Source organism: Ammospiza caudacuta, chromosome 29 (assembly GCF_027887145.1).
Source record: "Ammospiza caudacuta isolate bAmmCau1 chromosome 29, bAmmCau1.pri, whole genome shotgun sequence".
Classification (NCBI taxonomy): domain Eukaryota; kingdom Metazoa; phylum Chordata; class Aves; order Passeriformes; family Passerellidae; genus Ammospiza; species Ammospiza caudacuta.
In genome coordinates, this window is record NC_080621.1 from 1606429 (window position 1) to 1624028 (window position 17600).

The following is a 17600-nucleotide window of genomic DNA, read 5'->3' on the forward strand; positions in this document are numbered from 1 at the left end:
TTGTCCCCCCATTGTCCCCCCCATTGTCCCCTCAGTGTCCCCTCATTGTCCCCCTCAGTGTCCCCCCATTGTCCCCTCATTGTCCCCTCAGTGTCCCCCCCATTGTCCCCTCATTGTCCCCCCCATTGTCCCCTCCCTGTCCCCCCATTGTCCCCCCCATTGTCCCCTCATTGTCCCCCCATTGTCCCCCCCATTGTCCCCTCATTGTCCCCCCATTATCCCCCATTGTCCCCTCATTGTCCCCCCATTGTCCCCCCCATTGTCCCCTCAGTGTCCCCTCATTGTCCCCTCAGTGTCCCCGCAGTGTCCCCTCATTGTCCCCTCATTGGTCCCCCCCCATTGTCCCCTCATTGTCCCCTCAGTGTCCCCTTTGTGTCCCCTCCCTGTCCCCCCATTGTCCCCCCCATTGTCCCCTCAGTGTCCCCTCAGTGTCCCCTCAGTGTCCCCCTCCCTGTCCCCCCATTGTCCCCCCATTGTCCCCTCCCTGTCCCCCCATTGTCCCCTCATTGTCCCCCTCTGTGTCCCCCATTGTCCCCTCATTGTCCCCTCATTGTCCCCCCCATTGTCCCCTCAGTGTCCCGCCATTGTGCCCTCATTGTCCCCAATTTTTTTTTCCCCCAAATTTGGGGGTTTTGCTCCAAATTTCGGATTTTGGCACAAAATTCAGGATTTTTACTCAAAATTTGGGATTTTCACCTCAAAAATTTGGAATTTTTTGGCCCCAGAATTTTGGATTTTTGCCCCAATTTGGGCCCTGTTGGCCCCCGTTTGGGAATTCCAGGAATGTTTGGGGGAGGGGCCAAAGTTCGTTAGGGGTAATTAAGGCGACGCTGATTATGCAAATGAGCCATGTGATTATGCCTGTGTATGCAAATGAGTCCCTGATTATGCAAATGAGCGTGGGCGGGTGGAGGAATCCGGATAAACCAGGACTGGTTAAACCGGGTCCAATTAACCCAGAGCTTAATTAATGCAGTCTGATTAATTAAAACTGGGTTCAGTTAATCCCAAATTTAATTAATCCAGTCTGATTAATTGAACTGCGTTCAGTTAATGCAGGGTTTAATTAATCCAGTGTAATTAATTAAACTGGGTTCAATTAATCCAGAGCTTAATCAATCTAATGAATTAAATTGAGTCAAATTAATCCAGAATTTAATTAATCCAGTGTAATTAATTTATCTGGGTTCAGTTAACCCAGAGTTTAATGAATCCAGTCTGATTAATTAAATTGGGTTCAGTTAATGCAGAGTTTAATTAATCCAGTCTGATTAATTAAACTGCGTTCAGTTAATGCAGAGTTTAATTAATCCAGTCTAATTAATTTAACTGGGTTCGGTTAATGCAGAGTTTAATTAATCCAGTGTAATTAATTAAACTGGGTTCAATTAATCCAGAGCTTAATCAATCTAATGAATTAAACTGAGTCAAATTAATCCAGAATTTACTCAATTTAGTCTAATTAATTAAACTGTGTTCAGTTATTCCAGAATTTAATGAATCCAGTCTAATTAATTAAACTGGCTTCAGTTAATGCAGAGTTTAATTAATCCAGTGTAATTAATTTAACTGGGTTCAGTTAATGCAGAGTTTAATTGATCCAGTGCAATTAATTAAACTGGGTTCAATTAATCCAGAGCTTAATCAATCTAATGAATTAAACTGAGTCAAATTAATCCAGAATTTACTCAATTTAGTCTAATTAATTAAACTGTGTTCAGTTATTCCAGAATTTAATGAATCCAGTCTAATTAATTAAACTGGCTTCAGTTAATGCAGAGTTTAATTAATCCAGTGTAATTAATTTAACTGGGTTCAGTTAATGCAGAGTTTAATTGATCCAGTGCAATTAATTAAACTGGGTTCAATTAATCCAGAGCTTAATCAATCTAATGAATTAAACTGAGTCAAATTAATCCAGAATTTACTCAATTTAGTCTAATTAATTAAACTGTGTTCAGTTATTCCAGAATTTAATGAATCCAGTCTAATTAATTAAACTGGCTTCAGTTAATGCAGAGTTTAATTAATCCAGTGTAATTAATTTAACTGGGTTCAGTTAATGCAGAGTTTAATTGATCCAGTGCAATTAATTAAACTGGGTTCAATTAATCCAGAGCTTAATCAATCTAATGAATTAAACTGAGTCAAATTAATCCAGAATTTACTCAATTTAGTCTAATTAATTAAACTGTGTTCAGTTATTCCAGAATTTAATGAATCCAGTCTAATTAATTAAACTGGCTTCAGTTAATGCAGAGTTTAATTAATCCAATCTAATCTATTAAACTGTGTTCAATTATTCCAGTATTTAATTAATCCAGTCTATTTAATTAAACTGGCTTCAGTTAATCCAGAGTGTAATTAATCCAATCAATTCTATCAACCTGTGTTCAATTATTCCAGAATTTAATGAATCCAGTCTAATTAATTAAACTGGCTTCAGTTAACCCAGAGTTTAATTAATCCAATCTAAAAAAATCTATTACACTGTGTTCAATTATTCCAGAGTTTAATTAATCCAGTCTAATTAATTAAACTGGCTTCAGTTAATCCAGAGTTTAATGAATCCAGTGTAATTAATTTAACTGGGTTCAATTAATGCAGAGTTTAATTAATCCAGTCTGATTAATTAAATTGGTTTCAGTTAATGCAGAGTTTAATTAATCCAGTCTGATTAATTAAACTGGGTTCAGTTAATGCAGAGTTTAATTAATCCAGTGTAATTAATTAAACTGGGTTCAATTAATCCAGAGCTTAATCAATCTAATGAATTAAACTGAGTCAAATTAACCCAGAGTTTAATGAATCCAGTCTAATTAATTTAACTGGCTTCAGTTAATCCAGAGTTTAATGAATCCAGTCTGATTAATTAAATTGGGTTCAGTTAATGCAGAGTTTAATTAATCCAGTCTGATTAATTGAACTGCGTTCAGTTAATGCAGAGTTTAATTAATCCAGTCGAATTAATTAAACTGGGTTCAATTAATCCCAAATGTAATTAACCCAATAGAATTAATTATTCTGGCTTCAGTTAATGCAGAGTTTAATTAATCCCATCTAATTAATTAAGTGGGGTTCAATTAATTCCTGCTCATTCCTGGTGTCCCCAAGGGTTCCTGGTGTCCCACGGGTGGGACATTGGGGACAATGGGGACAGGTGGCACAGGGGACACGGGCACAGGTGGCACCGGTGGCACCACTGACCCCGTGGTGACACAGGTGGGACAGGGACACGGGCACAGGTGGCACCAATGTCACCAATGGCACCACTGACATCATGGTGGCCCCGTGGTGACACAGGTGGGACACGGCACAGGTGGCACAGGTGGCACCAATGTCACCACTGACCCCATGGTGACACAGGTGGGACAGGGGACACGGGCACAGGTGGCACCGGTGGCACCAATGGCACCACTGACATCATGGTGGCCCTGTGGTGACACAGGTGGGACACGGCACAGGTGGCACAGGTGGCACCAATGTCACCACTGACCCCATGGTGACACAGGTGGGACAGGGACATGGGCACAGGTGGCACCAATGTCACCAATGGCACCACTGACATCATGGTGGCCCTGTGGTGACACAGGTGGGACACGGCACAGGTGGCACAGGTGGCACCAATGTCACCACTGACCCCATGGTGACACAGGTGGGACAGGGACATGGGCACAGGTGGCACCAATGTCACCAATGTCACCACTGACCCTGTGGTGGCCCCATGGTGACACAGGTGGGACAGGGGTCATGGGGACAGGTGGCACTGGTGGCATGAGGGACACAGGCACAGGTGGCACCGGTGGCACCAGTGTCACCACTGACATCATGGTGGCCCCGTGGTGACACAGGTGGGACAGGGGACACGGGCACAGGTGGCACCGGTGGCACCACTGACATCATGGTGGCCCCGTGGTGACACAGGTGGCACAGGGGACATGGGCACAGGTGGCACCAATGTCACCACTGACCCCATGGTGACACAGGTGGGACAGGGGCATAGGTGGCACCAATGGCACCAATGTCACCACTGACCCCGTGGTGACACAGGTGGCACAGAGGACATGGGGACAGGTGGCACCGGTGGCACCACTGACCCCATGGTGGCCCCGTGGTGACACAGGTGGGACAGGGGACACGGGCACAGGTGGCACCAATGGCACCAATGTCACCACTGACTCCGTGGTGACACAGGTGGCACAGAGGACATGGGCACCGGTGGCACCAGTGTCACCACTGACCCCGTGGTGGCCCCTTGGTGACACAGATGGCACAGAGGTCATGGGCACAGGTGGCACCGGTGGCACCAGTGTCACCACTGACATCATGGTGGCCCCGTGGTGACACAGGTGGGACAGGGGACACAGGCACAGGTGGCACCGGTGGCACCAGTGTCACCACTGACATCATGGTGACACAGGTGGGACAGGGGTCATGGGCACAGGTGGCACCAATGTCAGCACTGACCCCATGGTGGCCCCGTGGTGGCCCCGTGGTGACACAGGTGGCACAGGGGTCATGGGCACAGGTGGCACAGGTGGCACCAATGTCACCACTGACATCATGGTGACACAGGTGGGACAGGGGACATGGGCACAGGTGGCACCAATGTCACCACTGACCCCATGGTGACACAGGTGGGACAGGGGTCATGGGCACAGGTGGCACCGGTGGCACGGAGGGCACAGGTGGCACCAGTGTCACCGCTGACCCCGTGGTGGCCCCGTGGTGACCTCGAGGTGTCCCCATTGTTTTGCAGCTCCTGCCATGGCTTTGGTGACCGTCCTGGTGGCCCTGGTGGCCTTGGTGGCCGTGGTCCTGCTGGTGGTGGCCCAGCGCCTCGGGCTGCTCTACCGCCTGCGCCACAAGGTCTGGGGACATCGGGGACACTGGGGACACTGGGGACACTGGGGACATTGGGGACACTGGGGACACTGGGGACATTGGGGACATTGGGGACATTGGGGACACTGGGGACATTGGGGACATTGGGGACACTGGGGACACTGCGGACACTGGGGACACTGGGGACACTGGGGACACTGGGGACATTGGGGATGTTGGGGACACTGGGGACACTGGGGACATTGGGGACACTGGGGACACTGGGGACATTGGGGGCGCTGGGGACATTGGGGACATTGGGGACACTGGGGACATTGGGGACACTGGGGACATTGGGGATGTTGGGGACGTTGGGGATGTTGGGGACATTGGGGACACATTGGGGGCTGGGGGGACATTGGGGGCTGGAGGCACATTTGGGACAATGGGGACACTGGGGACACATTGGGGACACATTGGGGACACATTGGGGACACATTGGGGACATTGGGGGCTGGGGGGACACTGGGGCTGGGGGCACATTTGGGACAATGGGGACATCGGGGACACATTGGGGACACTGGGGACATTGGGGACATTGGGGGCTGGGGGGACATTGGGGACACCTTGGGCTTGGGGGACACTGGGGCTGGAGGCACATTTGGGACAATGGGGACATCGGGGACACATTGGGGACATTGGGGGGAGGTTGGAGATGTTGGGGACATTGGGGACATTGGGAACACATTGGGGACATTGGGGGCTGGGGGGACATTGGGGACACCTTGGGCTGGGGGCACATTTGGGACAATGGGGACATTGGGGACATCGGGGACATTGGGGGTCATTTGGGATGTTGGGGACATTGGGGACACATTGGGGACATTGGGGGAAGGTTGGAGATGTTGGGGACACTGGGGACACATTGGGGACATTGGGTCTGGGGGGACACTGGGGACACTGGGGCTGGGGGGACACTGGGGCTGGGGGCACATTTGGGACAATGGGGACACATTGGGGACATTGGGGACACATTGGGGACATTGGGGGGACACTGGGGCTGGGGGAGCATTTGGGACAATGGGGACACTGGGGACATCGGGGACATTGGGGACACATTGGGAACACTGGGGGCTGGGGGCACATTGGGGACATTGGGGACACTGGGGACATCAGGGACACATTGGGAACACATTGGGAACACTGGGGCTGGGGGCACATTGGGGACATTGGGGACACATTGGGGACATTGGGGACACTGGGGCTGGGGGCACATTTGGGACACTGGGGACACATTGGGGACATCGGGGACACATTGGGGACATTGGGAACACTGGGGCTGGGGGGACACTGGGGACATTGGGGACACATTGGGGACATTGGGGGTCATTGGGGACACATTGGGGTCATTGGGGACGTTGGGGACATTGGGGACTGGGCGGACGCTGGGCACAGGTGACACCGGTGGCACGGAGAACCTTGGGCACAGGTGACACCTGGGTGGGGTAGAAGACACCGAGCTCAGCTGTCCCCTCATGTCCCCTCGGTGTGCCCAGGTGGACGCTGGTGGCACGGAGGACACTGGGGACAGCTGACGCCGGTGGCACTGGTGGGATGGGTGGAACGAGGGGGACACCGGGGACAGGTGTCACACTTGGGATGGAGAACATTGGGCGCAGGTGTCACCGGTGGGATGGAGAACATTGAGGAGAGGTGACACCAATGGGATGGAGAACATTGGGCGCAGGTGACACCAATGGGATGGAGAACATTGAGGACAGGTGACACCGGTGGGATGGAGAACATTGAGGACAGGTGACACCAATGGGATGGAGAACATTGGGCGCAGGTGACACCAATGGGATGGAGAACATTGGGCACAGGTGACACCAATGGGATGGAGAACATTGGGCACAGGTGACACCAATGGGATGGAGAACATTGAGGACAGGTGACACCAATGGGATGGAGAACATTGAGGAGAGGTGACACCAATGGGATGGAGAACATTGGGCACAGGTGACACCAATGGGATGGAGAACATTGGGTGCAGGTGACACCAATGGGATGGAGAACATTGAGGACAGGTGACTCCAATGGGATGGAGAACATTGAGGACAGGTGACACCGGTGGGATGGAGAACATTGAGGACAGGTGACACCAATGGGATGGAGAACATTGAGGACAGGTGACACCAATGGGATGGAGAACATTGAGGACAGGTGACACCGGTGGGATGGAGAACATTGAGGAGAGGTGACACCAATGGGATGGAGAACATTGGGCGCAGGTGACACCGGTGGGATGGAGAACATTGAGGACAGGTGACACCAATGGGATGGAGAACATTGGGCGCAGGTGACACCAATGGGATGGAGAACATTGGGCACAGGTGACACCAATGGGATGGAGAACATTGAGGACAGGTGACACCAGTGGGGTGGAGAACATTGAGGACAGGTGACACCGGTGGGATGGAGAACATTGAGGACAGGTGACACCAGTGGGGTGGAGAACATTGGGCGTAGGTGACACCCATGGGATGGAGAACATTGGGCTCAGGTGACACCGGTGGGGTGGAGGCCCCTGACCTCAGCTGTCCCCTCGGTGTCCCCGTGGTGTCTCCAGGTGGACACGGCCAGTCCCCGTCACGGTGGCGAGCTGGTGGCCGAGGTCCTACGTGCGCACGGCGTTCGGTTCCTCTTCACGCTGCCTGGAGGACACATCTCGCCCGTGCTGGTGGCCTGCGAGAAGATCGGCATCCGCGTGGTGGACACGCGCCACGAGGCCACCGCCGTCTTCGCCGCCGACGCCGTCTCGCGCGTCTCGGGTCAGCACCGGCGACGCCTCGTCACCAATTGTCACCGCTTGTCCCCAGGGCATGGAGGTGGCCCCGTGGATGACATCTCCAGAGGGTTTGGGGGTGTCCCAGAACATCTCCAGAGGGTTTGGGGGTGTCCCAGAACATCTCCAGAGGGTTTGGGGTGTCCCAGAACATCTCCAGAGGGTTAGGGGTGTCCCAGAACATCTCCAGAGGGTTTGGGGTGTCCCAGAACATCTCCAGGGAGTTTGGGGGTGTCCCAGAACATCTCCAGAGGGTTTGGGGGTGTCCTAAAACATCTCCAGAGGGTTTGGGGGTGTCCCAGAACATCTCCAGGGAGTTTGGGGGTGTCCCAGAACATCTCCAGAGGGTTTGGGGGTGTCCTAAAACATCTCCAGAGGGTTTGGGGGTGTCCCAGAACATCTCCAGGGGGTTTGGGGGCGTCCTAAAACATCTCCAGAGGGTTTGGGGTGTCCTAAAACATCTCCAGAGGGTTTGGGGTGTCCTAAAACATCTCCAGAGGGTTTGGGGTGTCCCAGAACATCTCCAGAGGGTTTGGGGGTGTCCCAAAACATCTCCAGAGGGTTTTGAGGTGTCCTAAAACATCTCCAGGGGGTTTTGGGGTGTCCCAGAACATCTACAGGGGGTTTGGGGGCGTCCTAAAACATCTCCAGAGGGTTTTGAGGTGTCCTAAAACATCTCCAGGGGGTTTTGGGGTGTCCTAAAACATCTCCAGAGGGTTTCGGGGTGTCCCAGAACATCTCCAGAGGGTTTTGAGGTGTCCCAGAACATCTCCAGAGGGTTTTGGGGTGTCCCAGAACATCTCCAGAGGGTTTGGGGTGTCCCAGAACATCTCCAGAGGGTTTGGGGTGTCCTAAAACATCTCCAGAGGGTTTGGGGTGTCCCAGAACATCTCCAGAGGGTTTTGAGGTGTCCCAAAACATCTCCAGAGGGTTTGGGGTGTCCCAGAACATCTCCAGGGGGTTTGGGGTGTCCCAGAACATCTCCAGAGGGTTTTGGGGTGTCCCAGAACATCTCCAGAGGGTTTGGGGTGTCCCAGAACATCTCCAGGGGGTTTGGGGTGTCCCAGAACATCTCCAGAGGGTTCTGAGGTGTCCCAGAACATCTCCAGGGTGTTTGGGGGTGTCCCAGAGCATCTCCAGAGGGTTTTGGGGTGTCCTAAAACATCTCCAGGGGGTTTTGGGGTGTCCCAGAACATCTCCAGGGGGTTTGGGGTGTCCCAGAACATCTCCAGAGGGTTTTGGGGTGTCCCAGAACATCTCCAGAGGGTTTTGGGGTGTCCTAAAACATCTCCAGGGGGTTTTGGGGTGTCCCAGAACATCTCCAGGGGGTTTGGGGTGTCCCAGAACATCTCCAGAGGGTTTGAGGTGTCCCAGAACATCTCCAGGGGGTTTGGGGTGTCCCAGAACATCTCCAGGGTTTTGGGGTGTCCTAAAACATCTCCAGAGGGTTTGAGGTGTCCCAGAACATCTCCAGGGGGTTTGAGGTGCCACTGAAGCCATCTGTCCATCTTGGGGCCAGCTTGGCGCCATCTTGATGTCACCTTGGCACCATCTTGGCAGCACCTTGGTGCCACCATGGAGCCATCTTGGCGCCATCTTGATGTCACCTTGGCACCATCTTGAGGCCACCTTGGTGCCACCTTGGTGCCATCTTGATGTCACCTTGGCGCCATCTTGGTGCCACCTTTGTGCCACCTTGGCGCCATCTTGATGTTACCTTGGCGCCATCTTGGCGGCACCTTGGTGCCACCATGGAGCCATCTTGGTGCCACCATGGAGCCATCTTGATGTTACCTTGGCACCATCTTGGAGCCACCTTGGTGCCACCATGGAGCCATCTTGGCGCCATCTTGATGTCACCTTGGCGCCATCTTGAGGCCACGTTGGTGCCACCTTGGTGCCATCTTGATGTTACCTTGGCGCCATCTTGGCACCACCTTGTTGCCATCTTGAAGCCATCTTGGTGCCACCATGGAGCCATCTTGGAGCCATCTTGGCACCATCTTGAGGCCACCATGGAGCCATCTTGGTGCCACCTTGATGCCACATTGGCGCCCCCTCAGTGCCATCTTGGTGCCACCTTGATGCCACATTGGCGCCGCCACGATGTCTCCTCGGTGCCATCACGGTGCCATCTTGAGGCCATATTGGAGCCCCCTTGTTGCCCCCTTTGTGCCCCCCGTGGTGCCCCCTCTGTGCCCCCTCTGTGCCCCCCGTGGTGCCCCCCGTGTGCCCGCGCGGTGCCAGCCGGGTGTCCCCGCAGGGCGCGTGGGCGTGGCGGCGGTGACGGCGGGTCCCGGTGTCACCAACGCGGTGACGGCCGTCAAGAACGCGCAGATGGCAGAGTCCCCGCTGCTGCTGCTGGGCGGCGCCGCTGCCACCCTGCAGAAGGTGGGCACCCACCCCGAACGATCCCCAGTGCCAACCCCGAGCTCCTGAATGCCCAAATTCCCGGTGCCAACCCCGAATCCCCGGTGCCAACCCCGAGTTCCTGAATGCCCAAATTCCCGGTGCCATTTCTGAATTCCCTTTGCCAATCCCAAATTCCCTGAATGCCCAAATTCCCGGTGCCAACCCCGAGTTCCTGAATGCCCAAATTCCCGGTGCCATTCCCGAATCCCCGGTGCCGACCCCGAGTTCCTGAATGCCCAAATTCCCGATGCCCATTCCCAGAATTCCTGATGCCCATTCCGAAATTTCCAGTGCCAATCCCAAATTCCCGATGCCATTCCTGAATTCCTGATGCCAACCCCGAGTTCCTGAATGCCCAAATTCCCGGTGCCATTCCCGAATCCCCGGTGCCAACCCCGAATTCCTGAATTCCCAAATTCCCGATGCCCAATCCCAAATTCCTGGTGCCCATTCCCAAATTTCCAGTGCCAATCCCAAATTCCCGGTGCCATTCCCAAATTCCTGAATTCCCAAATTCCCGGTGCCATTCCCGAATTCCCGGTGCCAGTCCCGAATTCCCGATGCCCAATCCCAAATTCCCGATGCCAATCCCAAATTCCCAGTGCCCATTCCCCAATTCCTGAATTCCCAAATTCCCGGTGCCATTCCCAAATTCACGGTGCCAGCCCCGAATTCCCGATGCCCAATCCCAAATTCCTGATGCCCAATCCCAAATTCCCTTTGCCAATCCCAAATTCCTGATGCCCATTCCCAAATTTCCAGTGCCAATCCCAAATTCCCAGTGCCAATCCCAAATTCCTGGTGCCCATTCCCCAATTCCTGAATTCCCAAATTCCCGGTGCCATTCCCAAATTCCCGGTGCCAGCCCCGAATTTCCGATGCCCAATCCCAAATTCCTGATGCCCAATCCCAAATTCCCTTTGCCAATCCCAAATTCCTGATGCCCATTCCCAAATTTCCAGTGCCAATCCCAAATTCCCAGTGCCAATCCCAAATTCCCGGTGCCCATTCCCCAATTCCTGAATTCCCAAATTCCCGGTGCCATTCCCAAATTCCCGGTGCCAGCCCCGAATTTCCGATGCCCATTCCCAAATTCCCGATGCCATTCCCAAATTCCTGATGCCCATTCCCAAATTTCCAGTGCCAATCCCAAATTCCCTTTGCCATTCCCAAATTCCTCATGCCCATTCCCCAATTCCCGGTACCAGTTCCAAATTTCCGATGCCCATTCCCAAATTCCCGATGCCATTCTCAATTCCTGGTGCCCATTCCCGAATTTTCGATGCCATTCCCAAATTTTTGTTGCCCATTTCTGAATTCCTGGTGCCCATTCCCAAATTCCCAGTGCCAATCCCAAATTCCCTTTGCCAATCCCAAATTCCCAGTGCCAATCCCAAATTCCCGATGCCCATTCCCTAATTCCCCAAATTCCCAAATTCCTGAATTCCCAAAATTCCCAAATTCTGGAATTCTCTCATTCCCAAAATTCTGGAATTCCCAGATTCCCAAAATTCCCAATTTCCCTCGTTCCAGGGCCGCGGGGCTCCCCAGGACATCCCGCAGGTTCCTCTGTTCCCAAATCCCCAAATCCCCTTTGCCATTCCCAAATTCCCGAATTCCCTCATTCCCAAATTCTGGAATTCCCAGATTCCCAAAATTCCGGAATTCCCAAAATTCCCAAAATTCTGGAATGTTCTCGTTGCAGGGCCGGGGGGCTCCCCAGGACATCCCGCAGGTTCCTCTGTTCCCAAATCCCCAAATCCCCTTTGCCATTCCCAAATTCCCGAATCCCTGAATCCCCAAATTCCTTCATTCCCAGATTCCCAAAATTCCCAAATTCCTGAATTCCCAAAATTCCCAATTTCCCTCATTCCAGGGCCGCGGGGGCTCCCCAGGACATCCCGCAGGTTCCGCTGTTCCCAAATCCCCAAATCCCCTTTGCCATTCCCAGACCCCTGAATTCCCGAATTTCCCAAATTCCCAAAATTCCGGAATTCCCAGAATTCCCAAAATTCTGGAATGTTCTCGTTGCAGGGCCGGGGGGCTCTGCAGGACATCCCGCAGGTTCCTCTGCTCCGCACCGTGTGCAAGGCGGCGCTCTCGGTGCGCGCCGTGCGCGACATCGTCCCCACGCTGCGCCGCGCCATCGCCACCGCCATGGAGGGCACGCCCGGTGAGGGAGAATTCCCAAAATTCCCCAGAAATTCCCAAAATTCCCAAAATTCCCATGGGCTGGAATCCCAAAATTCCCTAAAATACCCCAAAATTTCCATGGGATTTGTAATTTCCATCCCCACGCCATCGCCACCCGCCATGGAGGGCACGCCCGGTGAGGGAGAATTCCCAAAATTCCCCAGAAATTCCCAAAATTCCCAAAATTCCCATGGGCTGGAATCCCAAAATTCCCCAAAATACCCCGAAATTTCCATGGGATTTGTAATTTCCGTCCCCACGCCATCGCCACCGCCATGGAGGGCACGCCCGGTGAGGGAGAATTCCCAAAATTCCCCAGAAATTCCCAAAATTCCCAAAATTCCCATGGGCTGGAATCCCAAAATTCCCTAAAATACCCCAAAATTTCCATGGGATTTGTAATTTCCGTCCCCACGCCATCGCCACCGCCATGGAGGGCACGCCCGGTGAGGGAGAATTCCCAAAATTCCCAAAGTTCCCCAAAATTTCCCAAAATTCCCATGGGCTGGAATCCCAGAATTCCCCAAAATACCCCAAAATTTCCATGGGATTTGTAATTTCCGTCCCCACGCCATCGCCACCGCCATGGAGGGCACGCCCGGTGAGAATTCCGAAAATTTCCCAAAAATTCAAAAAATTTCCCAAAATTCCCATGGGCTGGAATCCCAGAATTCCCTAAAATACCCCGAAATTTCCGTGGGTTGGAATCCCAAAAATTCCCAAAATTTCCTTGCGTTGGAATCACAGAATTCCCCAAAATTTCCCAGGGTTGGAATCACAAAATTCCCGAAATTTCCTTGGCTTGGAATCACAAAATTCCCCAAAATTCCCAAATTTTCCCAGGATTGGAATCCCAAAATTCCTCAAAATTCCCATGACTTGGAATCCCCAAATTCCCCAAAATTCCCAAATTTTCCCTGCATTGGAATCCCAAAATTCCCCATGGGTTGCAATCCCAAAAATTCCCAAAATTCCCATGGTTTGGAATCCCAAAATTCCCCCAAATTCCCAGGATTGGAATCCCAAAATTCCCCAAAATTCCTCAAAATTCCCATGGGCTGGAATCCCAGAATTCCCTAAAATACCCCGAAATTTCCATGGGTTGGAATCCCAAAAATTCCCAAAATTTCCTTGCATTGGAATCACAGAATTCCCCAAAATTTCCCAGGGTTGGAATCACAAAATTCCCGAAATTTCCTTGGCTTGGAATCACAAAATTCCCCAAAATTCTCACAATTTCCCAGGATTGGAATCCCCAAATTCCCCAAAATTCCCAAATTTTCCCTGCGTTGGAATCCCAAAATTCCCCATGGGTTGCAATCCCAAAAATTCCCAAAATTCCCATGGTTTGGAATCCCAAAATTCCCCCAAATTCTCAGGATTGGAATCCCAAAATTCCTCAAAATTCCTCAAAATTCCCATGGTTGGATTCCCAAAATTCCCGAAATTGCCTTGGGTTGGAATCCCAAAATCCCCCCAAATTCCCCAGGATTCGAATCCCAAAATTCTCCAAAATTCCCAAATTTTCCCAGGGTTGGAATCCCGAAATCCCCCAAAATTCCCATGGGTGGGAATCCCAAAATTCCCCAAAATTCCCAAATTTTCCCAGGGTCGGAATCCCAAAATTCCTCAAAATTCCCATGGGTGGGAATCCCAAAATTCTCCAAAATTCCCAAATTTTCCCAGGGTTGGAATCCCGAAATCCCCCAAAGTTCCCCATGGGTTGGAATCCCAAAATTCCCCAAAATTCCTCAAAATTCCCATGACTTGGAATCCCCAAATTCCCCAAAATTCCCAAATTTTCCCTGCGTTGGAATCCCAAAATTCCCCATGGGTTGAAATCCCAAAAATGCCCAAAATTTCCCAAAATTCCTCAAAATTCCCATGGGTTGGAATCCCAAAATTCTCAAATTTCCCCAGGATTGGAATCCCAAAATTCCTGAAATTCCTCAAAATTTCCCTGGCTTGGGATCCCAAAATTCCCCAAAATTTCCCCGGGATTTGGGATCCCAAAATCGGCCCCGAAATGGGAATTTGGGGTGGGAGGAATCCCAAAATTCCCTTGGCAATTTTTTGGGATTTTTGGGATTTTTTGGGATTTTTTTGGGGTGCTGCTGTGGGATTTGGGGTGATCCCCCTGGATTTGGGTTTTTTGGGATATTTTTGGTTGATTTTGGGGTGGTTTTTTGGGATTTTTGGGGTTTTTTGGGATATTTTTTGGTTGATTTTGGGGTGGTTTTTTTGGGATTTTTGGGGTTTTTTGGGATTTTTGGGGTTTTTTGGGATATTTTTGGTTGATTTTGGGGTGGTTTTTTGGGATTTTTTGAGTTTTTTGGGATATTTTTGGTTGATTTTGGGGTGGTTTTTTTGGGATTTTTTGGGATATTTTTGGTTGATTTTGGGGTGGTTTTTTTGGGATTTTTGGGGTTTTTTGGGATATTTTTGGTTGATTTTGGGGTGTTTTTTTTTTGTTTTTTTGGGATTTTTGGGGTGCTGCTGTGGGATTTGGGGTCTCAAACCCCTCAAAGGGATTTTGGGGTGTCCCTGATGGATTTGGGGTTTTTTGGGATATTTTTGGTTGATTTTGGGGTGGTTTTTTTGGGGATTTCTGGGGTTTTTGGGATATTTTTGGTTGATTTTGGGGTGTTTTTTTTGGGATTTTTTTCAGATTTTTGGGGTGCTGCTGTGGGATTTGGGGTCTCAAACCCCATAAAGGGATTTTGGGGTGCCCCTGATGGATTTGGGGGTTTTTGGGATATTTTTGGTTGATTTTGGGGTGGTTTTTTGGGATTTTTGGGTTTTTTTGGGATATTTTTTGGTTGATTTTGGGGTGGTTTTTGGGGATTTTTGGGGTTTTTTGGGGTGCTGCTGTGGGATTTGGGGTGATCCCCCTGGATTTGGGTTTTTGGGATATTTTTGGTTGATTTTGGGGTGGTTTTTTTGGGGATTTTTGGGTTTTTTTGGGATATTTTTGGTTGATTTTGGGGTGGTTTTTTTGGGATTTTTGGGGTTCTGCTGTGGGATTTGGGGTCACAAACCCCCTAAAAGGATTTTGGGGTGTCCCTGATGGATTTGGGTTTTTTTGGGATATTTTTGGTTGATTTTGGGGTGGTTTTTTGGGATTTTTGGGATTTTTTGGGATATTTTTGGTTGATTTTGGGGTGGTTTTTTTGGGATTTTTGGGATTTTTTGGGATATTTTTGGTTGATTTTGGGATGGTTTTTTTGGGGATTTTAGGGTTTTTTTGGGATATTTTTGGTTGATTTTGGGGTGGTTTTTTTGGATTTTTGGGGTTTTTTGGGATATTTTTGGTTGATTTTGGGGTGGTTTTTGGGGATTTTTGGGTTTTTTTGGGATATTTTTTGGTTGATTTTGGGTTGGTTTTTTTGGATTTTTGGGGTTTTTTGGGATATTTTTGGTTGATTTTGGGGTGGTTTTTGGGGATTTTTGGGTTTTTTTGGGATATTTTTTGGTTGATTTTGGGGTGGTTTTTTTGGGATTTTTGGGATTTTTTGGGATATTTTTGGTTGATTTTGGGATGGTTTTTTTGGGGATTTTAGGGTTTTTTTGGGATATTTTTGGTTGATTTTGGGGTGGTTTTTTTGGGATTTTTTTGAGTTTTTTGGGATATTTTTGGTTGATTTTGGGGTGTTTTTTTTGGGATTTTTTTGAGTTTTTTGGGATATTTTTGGTTGATTTTGGGGTGGTTTTTTTGGGATTTTTTTGAGTTTTTTGGTTGATTTTGGGATGGTTCTTTTGGGTGGTTTTTTTTGGATTTTTTTCAGATTTTTGGGGTGCTGCTGTGGGATTTGGGGTCTCAAACCCCATAAAGGGATTTTGGGGTGCCCCTGATGGATTTGGGGTTTTTTGGGATATTTTTGGTTGATTTTGGGGTGGTTTTTTTGGATTTTTGGGTTTTTTTGGGATATTTTTTGGTTGATTTTGGGGTGGTTTTTGGGGATTTTTGGGGTTTTTTGGGGTGCTGCTGTGGGATTTGGGGTGATCCCCCTGGATTTGGGGTTTTTGGGATATTTTTGGTTGATTTTGGGGTGGTTTTTTGGGATTTTTTGAGTTTTTTGGGATATTTTTGGTTGATTTTGGGGTGGTTTTTTTGGGATTTTTTGGGATATTTTTGGTTGATTTTGGGGTGTTTTTTTTTTGTTTTTTTGGGATTTTTGGGGTGCTGCTGTGGGATTTGGGGTCTCAAACCCCTCAAAGGGATTTTGGGGTGTCCCTGATGGATTTGGGGTTTTTGGGATATTTTTGGTTGATTTTGGGTGTTTTTTTTGGATTTTTTTCAGATTTTTGGGGTGCTGCTGTGGGATTTGGGGTCTCAAACCCCATAAAGGGATTTTGGGGTGCCCCTGATGGATTTGGGGTTTTTTGGGATATTTTTGGTTGATTTTGGGGTGGTTTTTTTGGGATTTTTGGGATTTTTTGGGATATTTTTGGTTGATTTTGGGGTGGTTTTTTTGGGATTTTTGGGGTTTTTTGGGATATTTTTGGTTGATTTTGGGATGGTTTTTTTGGGGATTTTTGGGATTTTTTGGGATATTTTTGGTTGATTTTGGGGTGTTTTTTTTTTGTTTTTTTGGGATTTTTGGGGTGCTGCTGTGGGATTTGGGGTCTCAAACCCCCTAAAGGGATTTTGGGGTGTCCCTGATGGATTTGGGGTTTTTTGGGATATTTTTGGTTGATTTTGGGGTGGTTTTTTTGGATTTTTGGGATTTTTTGGGATATTTTTGGTTGATTTTGGGGTGGTTTTTTTGGGATTTTTGGGGTTCTGCTGTGGGATTTGGGGTCTCAAACCCCCTAAAGAGATTTTGGGGTGCCCCTGATGGATTTGGGGTTTTTTGGGATATTTTTGGTTGATTTTGGGGTGGTTTTTTTGGGATTTGAGTTTTTTGGGATATTTTTTGGTTGATTTTGGGGTGGTTTTTTTGGGATTTGAGTTTTTTGGGATATTTTTGGTTGATTTTGGGGTGGTTTTTTTGGGATTTTTGGGATTTTTTGGGATATTTTTGGTTGATTTTGGGGTGGTTTTTTTGGATTTTTGGGGTTTTTTTGGGATATTTTTGGTTGATTTTGGGGTGGTTTTTTGGGATTTTTGGGTTTTTTTGGGATATTTTTGGTTGATTTTGGGGTGGTTTTTTTGGGGATTTTTGGGATTTTTTGGGATATTTTTGGTTGATTTTGGGGTGGTTTATTTTGGATTTTGGGGATGTTTTTGGGGTGCTGCTGTGGGATTTGGGGTCACAAACCCCTCAAAGGGATTTTGGGGTGCCCCTGATGGATTTGGGTTTTTTTTGGGATATTTTTGGTTGAT

At 49.3% G+C, this 17600-nt stretch overlaps 1 protein-coding gene across 1 annotated transcript in view; it reads left to right on the forward strand.

Annotated features, from left to right (window-relative positions):
• ILVBL (ilvB acetolactate synthase like) overlaps positions 1–17600 on the forward strand; it is a 61594-nt gene that overhangs the window by 8729 nt on the left and 35265 nt on the right. The window contains exons 2-5 of the mRNA XM_058821442.1: positions 4760–4869; positions 7454–7655; positions 9933–10060; positions 12116–12254. Of these exons, the coding sequence (XP_058677425.1) occupies positions 4768–4869; positions 7454–7655; positions 9933–10060; positions 12116–12254 (571 nt within the window). The 5' untranslated portion in view covers positions 4760–4767. The remainder of the gene's footprint in view (positions 1–4759; positions 4870–7453; positions 7656–9932; positions 10061–12115; positions 12255–17600) is intronic.